This window comes from Microtus pennsylvanicus, chromosome X (genome assembly GCF_037038515.1).
Source record: "Microtus pennsylvanicus isolate mMicPen1 chromosome X, mMicPen1.hap1, whole genome shotgun sequence".
NCBI classification, from domain to species: Eukaryota; Metazoa; Chordata; class Mammalia; order Rodentia; family Cricetidae; genus Microtus; species Microtus pennsylvanicus.
In genome coordinates, this window is record NC_134601.1 from 399,805 (window position 1) to 414,791 (window position 14,987).

General features: G+C 44.4%; 1 protein-coding gene across 1 annotated transcript in view; it reads right to left on the reverse strand.

The window, feature by feature from the left end:
- The window catches only part of Frmd7 (FERM domain containing 7), an 87,742-nt gene that overhangs the window by 28,153 nt on the left and 44,602 nt on the right, over nucleotides 1–14,987 (reverse strand). Inside the window, exons 2-3 of the mRNA XM_075958541.1 lie at nucleotides 14,115–14,216; nucleotides 13,877–13,981 (exon numbers count right to left, since the gene is read on the reverse strand). Of these exons, the coding sequence (XP_075814656.1) occupies nucleotides 13,877–13,981; nucleotides 14,115–14,216 (207 nt within the window). The remainder of the gene's footprint in view (nucleotides 1–13,876; nucleotides 13,982–14,114; nucleotides 14,217–14,987) is intronic.

Here is a 14,987-nt window from a genome sequence, read left to right on the forward strand (position 1 = left end):
TTTGTTTCCATGAAGTGCTTAGCACTAAATCCAGGCAGTGTGCATGAGGCACAACCAGATTCCAAATGGTTGTTGGCGTTTCCTTCTAAACTTGAAATCAGTTCTCTATCGTAAAGCATACAACAGGACCCCCACAGAAGCCGTTCCAAACGCCACACTCCAAAGCCTTGTTCTACGAAGTTGGAAGCTAACATCCAGCCCAAGTAAGACACTTGTCTGGGGCCTATCAGAAAGTGAGTAGCCCACCTAGGAATGAAACCCAAGACGTATAAAGGGAAAACCAACAGCTATGCATAGGAAAGAGCGGAAGCAAGCGGGGTCTCAGGAATATGCTTTGCTATTTAGCTATCCCTACACCCCTACACCTGAATGCTACTCTTTCGTATTCGGTCTGGCTCCCTCTCCCTGACAAAAACCATCCTTCCTGATGAAAACTATCCTTCCTCACCACCCCACGGTACTCTTGGTTAGCCTTTCTTTTCTCCTGCTTATGACTCTGGGGCCTCTTCTTTTCCGTGGCATCCTCCTCGTTTGCCCTTCTGGAATCAGCTTTGCTCAGTTTGGCTGAATGGCCCAGCTGGACCGGGACCTGGATAAAAGTTATTTTGTTCTGACAGGCTGGGAATTCCAGCAGAGCCCCATCCCTAACATATTAGGGGTGCTAGGGAAGATCACCTCCCTTCTTCTCTGTTTCTGTCTCTCTGTCTCTGTCTCTGTCTCTGTCTCTCTCTCTGTCTGTCTCTCTCTCTCTCTCTCTCTGTGTGTGTGTGTGTGTGTGTGTGTGTGTGTGTGATGGTGAAGCGGGACAGAGAATTTGTGCTCTTTAGATAAAGAATCCAGGCTGGTCTTGAACTCACAGTTCTCTGACTTCACTCTCCTCACCTGAGTAAAAGTAGTAAAATCTGGGGAAGGAGTCATGGTTGAGTTTTACCTTTTTCTTTTGGATTACTCAAAGTTTGTAAAGGTTTTTTTTTTTTTGTAAATAGCTTAGGTTCCATCATTTCTGGAAACTTAATACGAAATTTTTTTAATTAAGAAAATCCCCTTCAGGGGATTCTGAGTGGCGCAATGACAGATCAGACAAACTATTACTCTCTTTCTGGGACAAAGTGTCTCATTCCTTTATTCTTTCAACACCCTCTCATTAGCCAGGTGTGTTTGCTTGTTGACAACGGAGGACCAAAGGGAAGGGAGCAGTTCTACCCTGGAGCAGGAAGCCCCTGCCTCTGTCTCACTTGGACTCTTTCCAAGTACCCTAGTCACAGGAGTCACTTTAAGTCCTTCTGGGTCACTCCTTTGCCCTCTGACACATGCGCTTGAGTTCCTGAGCCCAGCACACATCTAGTCTCTTCCTATGGGATGGGCTATCGGCACTGACTTGGACCTAACATAGCAGCTGCTTAGAATCCAGTTAGCTCTACTTGCCTCTTGACTGGATGTTACGTATGCTGTGCACACAGTAGGTGCTCTGTAAAGATCTGCTAAACCTGGGGCACCGTGTTATAATTTCACTCCAGGGCCTGCCTGCACTTCCTGCTCCTTTCCTTGTAACCAATACTGGCACGTAATCACCCACATTCTGAGGACTGTCTCGTGTATTTGAGACTCTTGAAATAATCCAGACTCCAACCAATGCCTCAGGGTCCCGCATTCTTCTCAGTCTGGGTTCGGCCCCATTACAGTTGGCCTTTGTCATTCCCCACCTCGACATTTCGATCTGGAAGCTCTACCATGAGGGGGCGTATGCCAGAACTCAAAGCTGCTGGCTAGAATTCTCTAGTCATACCCAGGCGCAAGCACAGTCTTGTCCGGGGCACTTTTAATTCGTACACTGCCTTTAAATACTGCGCATCAAGAAATCCAGTGCACGAGAAAGAGAAAGCATGATTTGACTTGCAAAATGTGACACTGTGGGCAAGCCAAGAAGAATTTCTAAGTCATGAGCAATGTTCAGTGGGAAACTTGATCCCAAAAGAGGCTAGCCTTCGGGTCTTAAAATTAGTCATTCCCAATACATGCTTCCCAATACCTTCCTCTTTTGATTGCTTAGGTGGAGGTATTTCTGGAGAAGGATCTGGTTAAGCTGACTCATTGCTATTTATAAGTCAAAGCCAAAGATATTCTTCTCTTTGGAATGTTAAATTGACACTAGCTATTCCACATTGTTTCAAATGCAGAAGTGGGCTCCTGGCAGCATCCAAAGGGGCCTTTGTGGGTTGGTAGGGTCCAGGTGACCTCTCTTCTGTTTCGTTCTCCGCAAGAGCCCGAGGCAGGGTGCTCCTGCTCCCCATTCCTGGTATATCCATTTCATAGGACCAGAGGAGGCTTACTGAAACCGCACAATCACACACCTGCATAGAAAAAAATTGATACTCTACTATATAAAATATGTGTACTGCATCCTTCTTGCCTCCTAAAATCAGCAGACTGGCATTTGGCCTGCTGACTCAGCCATCTGAGCAGGGACTAGTTGCCTAGCAGCCAAGAGCATGAACAAAATGCGTAGATTCATATTTCTTGAACACCTACTATGTCCCAGGCCAAGCACTAATAAGTCAGTGTACATGCTTTGCCTTCCCAGACTTCATAGACCTCGCTTCGCCTGAACTTTCTCCTATTCCCTGAGAGCACAAAAAAAAAGCAAGGCCACCTTTGTGTTCCCATGTGATCCTCTGACGCCACACACCTTTGCGATATCTCGGAACTGTTTTCATTGTTCCTCTGTCCCATGAAGGCTCCCTAAGAGCTGAAAGACTGTTTCCTCAAGCCAATTTCCCCGACCAGCTGCTGAACATTATCTGTACCATCATCCCCTGCACCTGTGATCGCTAAGGCAGCAGCTCTAAAATGGCCAGGCCTTCAAGAACAGGGAAAGGGGTCAGAGTTACAGGATCTTTCCCCAGTACCATCCCATGCAAAGCTTGTTTCTACCCCTTAACTAGATAGCTACATTTTTAGTGCCAGGAACTGAACCCAGGGCCTTGCACACATCTGGCAAGCACTCTACCACCGAGCTATATTCCTAGTACTTTTCGGATTTGTGTTTGGGGCAAGATCTTGCTAGTTTGCCTCGTCTGTGCTTGAACTGTCTCTGTGTTCCTAGGCAGGCCTTTGAACTTGTGACAGTTCTTCCCTGGCCACCCAAGCAGATGGAAGCAGAAGCAAGATTAGTCTGCAAACTTGAGCGTGTCGCTTCTACACACCTCCCAGTTGTTAGGTAGGAGTGTTGCTGCCTCCTATCTTGCCGTGAGTTTCATTTAGGGAACACATGCAGAATTCCTAGTTTCATGCCTGGAACACAATAGACATTTTTAAACACATACCAGCTATTATCATTATAATTTAGGTTGGAAAAGAGTCCGAGGGTCCTTGTGGGCTAGTGGACCACAGCTTGATATTTAGGAGCAGGGACCTGGCACATCTGCAGGGCATATGACTTTGCTATAGGAGCTTTACCACTTTCGGAAGAACTCCCATTTTGTGGCTTAGGCAGAAAAGGACTTTATACTGCAACTGTTTTAAATGTATTATTTGTAAATGAATAGGTAAAAATTACACATATTTATCATGCGCAGCATGACATTTAAAATATGTATACACTGCGGAATGATTAATTTGAGCTAATTAACATATGCAGTACCTCACAGATTTATCATTGGGACAGCTTTTTTAAATGAAGCTTCCCTTGTTGTTTTGGTTCTGGATTTTTGGCCTTACTCCAAAGCAATAGGTGCTTATTAAAAAATGAGGGCATCAAGCATGGTGGTGCGCGTTGTTACTCTCAACTCTTTAGGGAGCTCCACCTACTTGGGAGGCTCACCTGAGTCATGATTTCCAGATAAGCGCTGGCAATACAGCAAGTTATCTCAAGAGATGGATAAACAAATAAGTCTGGAATGAACTAGATATGCTAATGCCCATCTGGAGTCTCCGCATTTGGGGTGTGGAGGAAGTAGGAGCATCAAGAGTTCAAGACTAGCCTCGCCTACATGGCGAGTTCATGGAGCTTAAAGGGAACCTGGGGTAGATGAGACCCTGCCTCCAAAAAAAAAAATGAGGAAATAAGTCAACAGAAAAGAAGAAATTATGCACTCAGAATTTCATTAGATCAGCCAATCTAAGGACCTTACAGTAAAGCTTGCAGGACAATTTTCAATGGATGTCACCTAAGTCTTTAGTGACAAACTTTTTACAAGCTTAGTACTGCATGACAAAGGCCATAGAAAACCACCTTGCTGACGGCTAAGCTGTCTTCTCCTCTTAGCAGTCCCAAACAAAATGAAGACAAATATCTTTGCACAGAAAGAAGTACACACATCTATAGACACAACCCTAATTGTTCCCTTAGGATACATTTTTTCCCAGAAATTCAATTTTCTCAGCTAATTTGGGGCAGTTTTGGTTGTTGCTGTTATTGGTTGTTTTACTATTGCTTGAGACACAGAGCTAAGTAAAACTGACACATTTTAAGATTTATTTTTAAATGCTGAAGTCCAAATACAAGTTGCAAAAAGGAGACAGGTCAGCGAATGGCTTTGCTCATTGTGAAACTGTGACAGGATTTTCTGAGCCCAGACTAGGCAGTTCTGCAGTCAGCTTGTTACCGTTAGCTCCTGACTTGTCTTTCGGGGTAGTTGTACGACCTTGGGCCCATATGTAACCTTGCCGAACAGTAATTTCTTCGCATGAGCCCCCTCTGCTTGGCTCTTGCTTCTCTCTCCTGTCTCCAGTCTCTCAGTACTCCATTTCCTCACCACTCAGAGGAGCCCGCCTGATCTACACACCACAGGCTTACCCTTGCTTCCTCCTTTGTCTCTGGACCATCTTCGCCTCTGCCCTCTCAGCCCCCAATGCCGCCCCAGCACACGCCTAAATAATTAGCACTGGTCATTTAGGGCTCAGGTCAGAAAGAGCTTCCTTTGAAGGCCCATGGTGCCAGGGGAAGAAACCTATTATGGTGGATGTCTTCCGGCACTGTGGTGCCTGGAACTAGTAAGGACTGTTAGGTTCTTGTTTAAATAAGAACTTATTGTGTGAAATAAGTGGGACCTCCAGAAACATGGGTAGGTGTGGAAACTGTTATCTCCTAGCTTCGAAGGCAGCTGACAGGAACTTTGTGAAGTCCTGAGCACCGGGTTCTGGAGGACCTTTGTCTGTCCCTAAGTCTGCGGAAAGGTGACTTTCATCATCACAAAAGGAATCTCAGAGGACAAAGGGCTGCTTGTTTAAGACAGCTAAGCCCTACGAGTAGCTGTGAGGCGCCACGCCTAAATGCTTCCAGGGCCGGGGGTCAGCACATTCTAGACAAAATCCATTTTCTGGCCCCACACCTTGGGACCAGAAGACAGGGAGGAAGTTGGGGAGAGAGGAAAAGCAGGAATAAAGAAAAGTGGACAGCAAAAAAGATTCTGGTGGTGTTGGGGGCAGGGGCGATATCTGGAGGTTCACATAGCTGCTGTTTTCACAGCCTGCTGTTCTCTCCCAATGCCTGTCACCTTCCAGTTTAGCCTAGCATTGTGGCCTTCAGCTGATCTTATCAGGAGGGTTTTGTCCTAGCGGCTTGTGACTCTGCTTGTGACCTGCCTCCTGGGGTACAGAGGAACTCTAAAGGCCAGGCCTCTTTGTGGGAGAAATGTGCCAACCAAATCGTTTCCAGCTCTGTCAGTCACGGTGCTGTTGAGTGACAGCAAGTATCACAAAGGCTAGCACTGCTCTCTGGCACTTGGCTGGCCGGCTTCAGGCCCTTCGAGGAAATAGCTGGGCCTCTCCTGTTACCCCAGTTAGTTCTGCCCCCAGGGCCATTGACCTTTGACCCCAAGACATTGGATCCCCTTTAGTGACTTTGAAAATCTGCTTTCTCTGGGCCATAGTTGTCAGCTTCGTTGTCTTCATGCACAAGTTAAACCTAAATTCTTAAGACTCAGACATGTTTGTGTTCCTGACAGTCCAGACAAACACAGAACTGCTGTTTCTGGAGAAGAGAGAAACTTAATGGACTCTTGCTTGTTAGCAACAGAGTGCCTGGCCAAGAGTGAGAAGCCTCAGCTAAGCTTCCTCAGCACCAGGATGGCAGGAACAGCAGTCAGGGGGCCCTGTGTTGTGATGAAAGGCGAGAGGCCGGCAAGGCCTCAGCCAGCTGAAACTCTTTCCTGAGGTTCCTGCAAGTGCAGACAGGAAGAAACATCCAACCATCACCCACCTGACTCCAAACCAGTTCTGAGGTCCTCCCCCCACAAAGCTCCCTTCAGATCTTCTTGGGACTGGCTCCTTCCTCCTTTCTGCTGTGGAGAGTGAGGAGGCTGGGGAGAGGCCAGCTGCAGGCCAGGCCTGTCCTGGACTCTGGCAGGAAAGCATCCTGGCAGCCAGGTGACAGTAGATGAAGGGCCCCCAGTTGGGTGGGGTTGGGGGTGGGGATGAGCAGTACCCAAACCACATTTGGCTTACTGGCTCCTTGACAGACAGAACACAAGCGTTTTCTTTCTTTTTCAGTTCAATTTATTTTCCAAATCAACAAACCTTAGGCTGTGAGGGACAGAGAAAACTCAGTTCAAACAAAAGCGTTCTCTGGGCAGCATTGGTCCCCTGTAATGAGAAATAAATCCCTGGCAAAGACACTGCTAATATTGGCTAGGCTGGGCTTTATGATTCCCGGCTGATTTTCCATGACCTGACCTTCCAAGTTCCTTCCTTTGGCCTTCTTTCCACAAGTGAGCGAGGAAGTGAGCTGCTCCAGTTCATCTGTTTTTCTATCTGCAAACCCTTGATTTTGGAGATCCAATATGGGGAGGTCTGCATGGATCTACAGAACAGATTCCAAATTCCTGAAAACTCAGGCAGCTTCATTGCTCACAATGTAATTTCAGAGAAAGCCTAAATGCAGAGCAGTCAAGAGTCTGAAGCTCGAGACTCTATGACTTGAGTCCTGGTTCACCTACTAAGCAACAGTGGGGTCTTGGGAAACTCAGTCTCTGTGTCCATTTCCACACCTGTACAAATGCACAAGAACCTATTATTTCTGACCTCACCAGCTTGGGCTGCTGTTGCTGGAACATGAGTCTCAGGATGTCCATTCAACGTTTAAATCTGGATGAGCCAGTGAAATGGCTCAGGGGGTAAAAACACTTGCCGCCAAGCCTGATGACCCGAGTTCAGTCTCCGGGACTCATATGGGGGAAAGAGAGAACTGACCCCCTCAAGTTATCATCTGACCATGTATCACAGGTGTCACGGCACATGTGCATCCGCACGCATACAACACACACAAAAGTAATAAGGAAAAGTGTAAGAATAAATTACACCCAGAGTCTCATCCATGGGCCTCAGTGTAGACTTACTGGCTTTGCTTAATTACATATGCTAATTTGTAACAACTCTGTGGAGTGGGTACTAATAATTTTCTTTTTTAGAGACGAGACAAATCTTGAGTCACAGAGAAGTTACAGAAGCACACTAGTTAATGACACTTGTTTGTTTGATTTGTGTGGATTATGCAAGATGGAGCATGCAAAACGTATCTAGACCATACCATTGATCAACACTATCTATGGCAGTATTGTTGCTATTATTGACTGGGTTAGCATTACTATGAGTTGTGACCATGGAGTAATTTACAATGTGGTTTGGCTGTTTCCATCTACTTCCTCCAAGGAAACCCTGAGTTATTTTAGGTAATAGTAGACAGTTATTATTGACCCTCATAGGATAAATGACCAAAATCCCAATGGAAGGGCCGGATAAATTAACCACTCCTTGAAAGCCCCAGAGAAGTGAAGAGCTAGGAGAACACGGCTTTCCCAGTGGAGGTGATTGACAAGCTCAAGGATTCTGCAAAGAAATTGAAGCCCAGGAGAAGAAGACTGTTCTGTCACTTTGGAAAGGGTAGAAATGACAGTTCTGTGAGCAAGGAGTGGGAGGTAAACAAACCTGGGGTTCCTGCCCTGTGCCAGGAACCTTCCATTTGCTAGCCCATTTATTTTTTCCACTGGTCTCCCAAGCTAGGTGGTATGACTGTTACCATCTGACAGCTAGGAACACAGGTTCAGGCAGGAGGTGTGGCCTTCCTGATGTCCCACTCAAAACTATAAGAGCTGACACTAGAATTAAGGCTGAACCAACTCCAGATACATTTCATTCTATAATTCCATCCTTAAATCCAAATGGGAATTATGATTGTCCCCTCAGTGCAGTCTGCTCGCTAGGTTTTCAGTCTCTGTGGCCAAACGGCCAGAAACATGAAGATTACTTGCATTCCTTCTGACTTGATCGCTCCTCAGTTTCCTTCCATCTCCAAACAGGAGTCATAAAATGATTCTAGAAATTCTGCCTCCTTTAGGATCTCTTGTGTCTGGCCTGTTTCTTGTCTGTAATCACCGCTGGCTAATTTCACACTTTATAGGAGAGAGGGAAAGAGGTTTGGGGAACCGGCTACCTTGCTCAGTTCCTTTGACTGGTTACAGAAACCCAATCACTACACTAGCTGATTTAACTACATACTACGCCATAGCTTTCTTCAGTTTACAAGTGCATGGAAATAAGCACAACTGTTAATTCTGAAGACATCATCAAAGCACAGAACACTCATACTATTTAGACAAAGAACCAAAAAGCTCTGACTTAATTGACTTAATTGGTATCTGGACTACGGTAGTAAATTCTAGGGCCATCCGCACAGAGACAGATGACAGACGGAAGCAGTTGCTATTGGAAGATAAGGGTTAAATCAAAGAGCTTGTTTACCCAAGGGCTCTGCAACCTAAACAAGTCTCTTGTGACCAAGGCCATTTCCCAGCTTTGGTATGTGAAGGCCATCCCTCCGGAGAGAATCATTAGGAGTCTGTTAAAAACAAAGGCCAAATGGCCCTTTCCAAAGTTACACGTCCTCAGAAGATTTCAGCTTGAAATAATCAATAGTCCAGCCTGGCTTATTTTGAGATTAGATGGCGTTAATTCCTTCAGCCCCTATCTGGCTACAATACTGATGTTCAGGCACACATTTGTTAGAAAGTGCTTTGAACCTGTAAAATTGGAGCCACTGACTTTGCTATCATCCAGATTCTACCTGCTCTCTCAAGGACCTAGCACACATCTTTGACTAAATATCAGTTGGGCAACTAAACAGATAAGTTAATAAACCAAGCTTATTTTAATGTCCTCACTTTTTGACATCAATAGCCTCCCCAATTCTCCATCACCTTCAGAAGATAGATTGGACTTCGTCACAGGTAGACCCTAGTGCCTGAACAATGGAATCTGTATTGAACCTTGGTTTTTCAGTCAATCCCTGTCTTCCTTGCAATCCAGCCATCCAAATGACCTTTTCCTTTTGTGAAAAGACCATGTTCTGGTCTCGTTTGCACGTGCATCTTCACATTGTCTTTTGCAGAAGTCACCATCACCCCTTCATTCTAGCTTTCGGCCTCTTACTCTCTCGGGGCCCTCCTACTCAACAGCCTAAAGAGCTGTTCTTTGGGGGAAATTTCCTAATGCTTTTAAGTCTTGTTTTTGACAGTTGTGATTCAGCTGAGATTCAGATAAGCTCCTCAAGGCCCCACAGCTTGTAAATGCAGATTCCAATTTATCCTGGTTTATCAGACTCCAGATAAACATTATCACATTTGCGTTACCCCTCACAACTCGAGATCAAAGAGGAGACGTGACTGGCCTAAGATGGCAGGTTTTGCAGCCTGAAATCCAGGTGCATTTTATTATACCAGAGCAATCCCTGTCACTGGCGTTGGAAAACCCTAGCTTTGTGATGTGGGACAAGTTATCCGATTCACTGCTGACCAAATTACAAAAGTTCCCTCATCACTACAAATTGGGAAAAAAAAAACAACTTTAGACAAGTACCTATAAAGTAAATTCCACTACTGATTAAAAAATAATCACTGGGCAATGCTTTGCTTTTCCATTTGCCTTAGATAATGCTCAGTCTAGACACTGCCTATCCTTTGTCTTTGTTAGCAAATGAGAGCCCGTGACCTTTGTTGTGAGCTCCTGAGGGGATCAGAGGAGCTGATTGACTGTTCTCCTACTGGGTAATCACCGGATGGTCAGCAAGATCACCTAGCAATCAAAGGTCAAAGCAGAGATACTTCAACCTCTTGCTTGGACTTTAGCGTCTAGAAACTATCAAGTGAAATGTGGTTTTGAAAAATCCAGAAACAACAGCTTTGGTGGAGACAAGAACAGAGCAGAGGAAGGGAGTGTGTAGACGTCAGGCCGGTTGTGGTGATGGGATAACTATTTCAGAAAACTCTCCATCTAAATGGAAGTGGAGCAAACAGCTCGAGTTATAAGAAAGTTGTGCTGCTGTGGTGTGTATATGCGGAGGAATAAGGGATCTGTAGTCAATGTCAAAACCTAAGCTCTACTCTAATAGCCCAGAAAAATTTAGCGTTATTGAAGGAGCAAAACTGAATTTGCACTAAAACTTGTAATCACTTTTGGAACCATCTGATAGGACTCTATAGCTCCTCTTGGCCACTCAGTCTCAGCATCCAAAAAGCCACCCTTGATCTTCTAAGCATGCTAACAGCGGTCCTAAGGTTGATGCCTGAATTTGACAATGATAAATTTTATAAAATATATATGGGGACTTGAAAACCAAGATGAGATTCTTGCTCCATGGTCCTCCTAGGATCGTACTTCAGCAGGCACCTTCTGGCAGTGCTGAAGCTGTCTGCCTTGCCCTAAACACACTTCAAAATTCGCAGTGGAAAAGGCTGATGACGATTTTCAGACACTTCATCTGTAAGATCAGCACACATTGCCTTAGAGCAAAGAAACGCCAGGCAAACAGGATGTCTCCAGAGCCAGATGCTCTTCTGAATAATCTAACTAAAGGGCTTAGCAAGTTAAAACCAGACTAGGACAAATGTACACTAATCACATTGACAACTCAACAAGAGGAGAAGGAATCACCCAGGCCAAGCTACTGCCCAGCTAGCACGGCTTAGGCTAGAGTACGCCCTTGCTTAAAAGAACTTTACCTACCCCTGTGATAGTCAGCTACACCCAGAATAAGGCCTGGACTTACAAGATCCTCAGTGGTAATTTTTAACTAAACAGCTACATTAATGAATGAGTAATTAATAAGTGTCACTAGTAGGGCTTTGGTTGGCTACAGATGCCTTACCAAACTGTTAAATATGAAAGCTGCATATTAAATTCCTCAGACCTGACTTTTAACATCATTTGGCCTTCTCAGTGTTTAATCAGAAGACCCAAGTATACATAATCCCAGTCTAAATGGTGACCTTGGCATTGAGGATTTGTAATCAGTCTTTGATTTCAGCTCTTGTGGAGTCTTAACAAATGAGGCTTCTCATTCTACAGGCCCAAGACAGATCTTGAATATTGAGAACATCATAAAGATTATGCCACTGGAGTAGAGATTAATGGTTCTGAATTTTTATTACTCTCTTGGATAACATTATTCTATCTGATAGTGTGTGCTTTTTAGATCTACCCTGATATATGTGCTATACAATTGGCACGGATGCCTAACTGGCCACTATTTTAGCTTGCATAAGAAATTACTTTCTTGAACCTTATCTTTAAAGGACAGTCTTCCCAGGGAAAGACCCAAACTTCTTCTGACTTCAGTCTGCTATCAGAAACCCTATCACATGGCTTTTCTGGGCTATGAATAAGATCTCCTCATTATAACCCCATGTATTGCTTGAATCTGTCTGAAATATGAGAGCTGATATAAGAGAACTTTCTTCAAGTTGTTTTTTTGTTTGCTCTTTTAAGCTGGGGTTTCACATAGCTGATGCTGGCCTCAAACTGAACATGTAACTGATGACAACCCGTAATCCCAGCACTTTGGAGGTGATAGAGTCATACCATTTCTGTTGCTTTTAGGCATCAAAATTAGTGAGCAAATTTTCAGTACGGTGCCCCTGACGTCTAGTGACTGTCTTGCTGCATACATCCTCTTTCACGGGTAAGGAAAGAAGGACCTGCTAATGGCTTACAAAAGCCACAAATGTTCACTGTATGCTAAATTATATATCCTTTGGGGACAATACAAAATGATGGTCATGAGTCATGTTTCAGGCCTAGCCAACTACTGACAGATGCGTTTTCTGCATGCAGTTGCAAAAGGAAGAGTGGGGGGAGGTTCTGGATTCAAAACCCCCACTCTGTACGCACACACTATGTTGTGATGGTAATATAAGGTATCCAGTGGTCCTGCATCCCCTGAGCCTGCTCTCACCACCACCACCACCAGCACCACCATCGTCACTATGGATATTGTTGGTAAGGAGACACTGTCGTGTTGATGGCCAGATGCTAAGCTCTTTTCCCTCCCCACAAAGCTGCTTATAGTACTGCATCCTGTGCTGTTCCCACTCAGGAAGGCACATGATTGCTACGCGTGGTGCAGCCTTGCACTGAGGAAAAGGGATAGGATGCTTTGACACCCGAATTGCTGGGTATCAAATCTCTTCCATTATCTTCCTAAGGAACACAATGTGTTGCAGCTGGAAAGAGACACTCTGACTTGAAGCCAAATCAGGCTGCCTTCCAGCTGCTGGAACTGGCTCCTAGGGAGGTGAAGTCTATGCAGCTTCAGTGCTGCGCTCCCCACTCTTCATATAATTGGATCTGAATTAGAACTGCACATTCATAAAACTCTTCTGTCACTTTTTGTCAAAGATTTCTCTTTGAGATGCCTAAAGTATCTATTAAAAATTTAGCCTCCAGCGGTATCTTTTGAATATAGCTCAGTAATTTGGGTTCTGGAGCACGGCACCAGCCCACCACCAGCTTGCAAATGGACAAATTACTCAAAAGACATTTTCCACCCCTCAAATATACTTCCAAGAAAGAATAGGAAATGCCCCATAACTCTAATGGAATCCATTTGCTACAAAACAAATCATTCGGGTCCGTGGAACTAGAAATGCCTTTTGCGCATAAAACTGAAAGGAAGAGAAAGCAAAATAGCAGCTAAAACCAGAAAGTCATCACCAACGAAACACATGATTCAAGGCAAAATGAAATTCTCATTGGAAAGATGGGCTACCACGCATCACGCTGAGCCTAGAGTAGCTGTCACTTTATGTGTGAAAGGGGGGAAAATGCATGCAACATTTCTGTATGAATTTCATGGAAAATGGACTGTTTGTTCCTTGTTAGTAGCTTATGTAAATATCACAGGAAACAGCACTTTGCCTTCCAATAAAAAGAAAAGTAGAACGTTTCAAAATGCTCGTACATAAATCCTGACATCAAATTGCACAGATGTGAGGATGTTGGAGCTTGAGCATTAGATGATGTGCTTAATACATTTGTTCTTTCTTGAAGAGATGAGGTATAATTGTGTGCAATCATCCTGTAGCTAGGAATTATATTAAGAACTCTGAACTCTAAGTATCAAATCAAACTAAATCGTCTCTTATCCTAATTTTCTCCTTCATTCGTGGCGTTGTTTCCTGAAGCTCTCATTAGAACTGTAACTCTACTCCCCGTAACCCATAGGTTTTCCTCCGAAAAGGAAGGCAGCCTTCCCATCTCCTTTCCCGCAGAATCTACCTCAGACTACAGATAAATAATTCCAATGAACAATAATGCCTTATTGGGTAGAACTGAGTCGTTGCTGCCTTTTCACAAATACTTAGCGTATTTTTCAAATCTGTTTTCAATGTCTCTTGAGAAAAGAGAGCATGTTCTAGAAGAAAGGTTAATGGGAAAACATGAGCCACATCGTGACATTAAATACAGACTTCTTTTCCAAATCTAAAAACCACAGTCCTCCTCCATTCGGTTCTAAAGCAGGCATAACATCCTTGGCTAATGAGCTATCCACAAATGACCATTATTGAATGAATAATAAAGGAATCATAGCGACGTGATTTCCACTTACATCAACCACAAAAATCTTCTGGGAATCATCCAAAAACTGCACTTTTAGATGGAGCATCCTTAGCGAGGCAGTTGGGCTGCGAGCAGATTCCGAATGCCGTGGGTGCTGTGACAGGAAGGGGGCTTGCTCCAGGAATCTCACTCTCAGCTGGATGCTGAGCACTTGGGTCCCCCCACCCCCAGCCAGGCATCCCTACTTTCAGCGGGGCCCACTTCTATTTGCTTGAAGTAAAGCACACCCAAGGGCGTTTGTGCTGCTGAGTGCTGGGGATCAATAGCATCCGGGCAGCCTCTGCTTTGGTCCACATGAAATCCAACTGGACTTTAAACGCGTCACCTCTCTGCAAAGAAAAAGAAAACAGCGAGGAAATGGTTGTGGTTCTCTTTCCTTCCAAAAAGAGCGATTTGGAAACGCTTGGTGAAACTTGGAGAAGCTGAGACTAGCCATTCTCAGAAGCAGAAAGATTAGAATTAGTCTCATTTTATGCTAGAGATGCCATAGCTGAGCTTAGAAGCCATGTGAGCTACACTTTACACTTTAAAAAGACATCTTCTCTTGATTCTTTTGAATTCCCCTGATTTACAAACAAAAACTGATATCTTTATCCTTAGATAACCTTTATCCATATATGTCACATGTATACTTTTCAATTGTCTTGAACATCCATAACTTAGAAATGAAAACCATACAGCCAAGAACATACAGAAAGCTCCATTTCTAACCCTGCCTGCTTCGTTCTCTGTCACATACCCCTATCAACAATCAATTCGAGCCGTCTCCTTTCCTGCAGTTGTTTTACATTCAGAGTCTCTACAAATCCCATGCGTTTCTCCTATGTAGACCACGGGCTATTATTATGCTGTTCACTCCTTGCCTTTTTTACCTCCTAGTCCGTAGATCTCCATCAGCAGTGCCTACAGAGCTTCCTCCTCTCTTCACACAGGGGCATTTGGGCTTAATTAAATATCGCCGTACATGTCATTTCATGTGACTGTAGGTCTGTCTCTCTAACAGATCTCCAGAAAGTGGGTTTGCTGATCAAAAGTAATGCCGTGTTAATTGGCTCATCACTTCTAAGTTTCCTTTCATAAGAGCTGTTGTTGTCTGAATT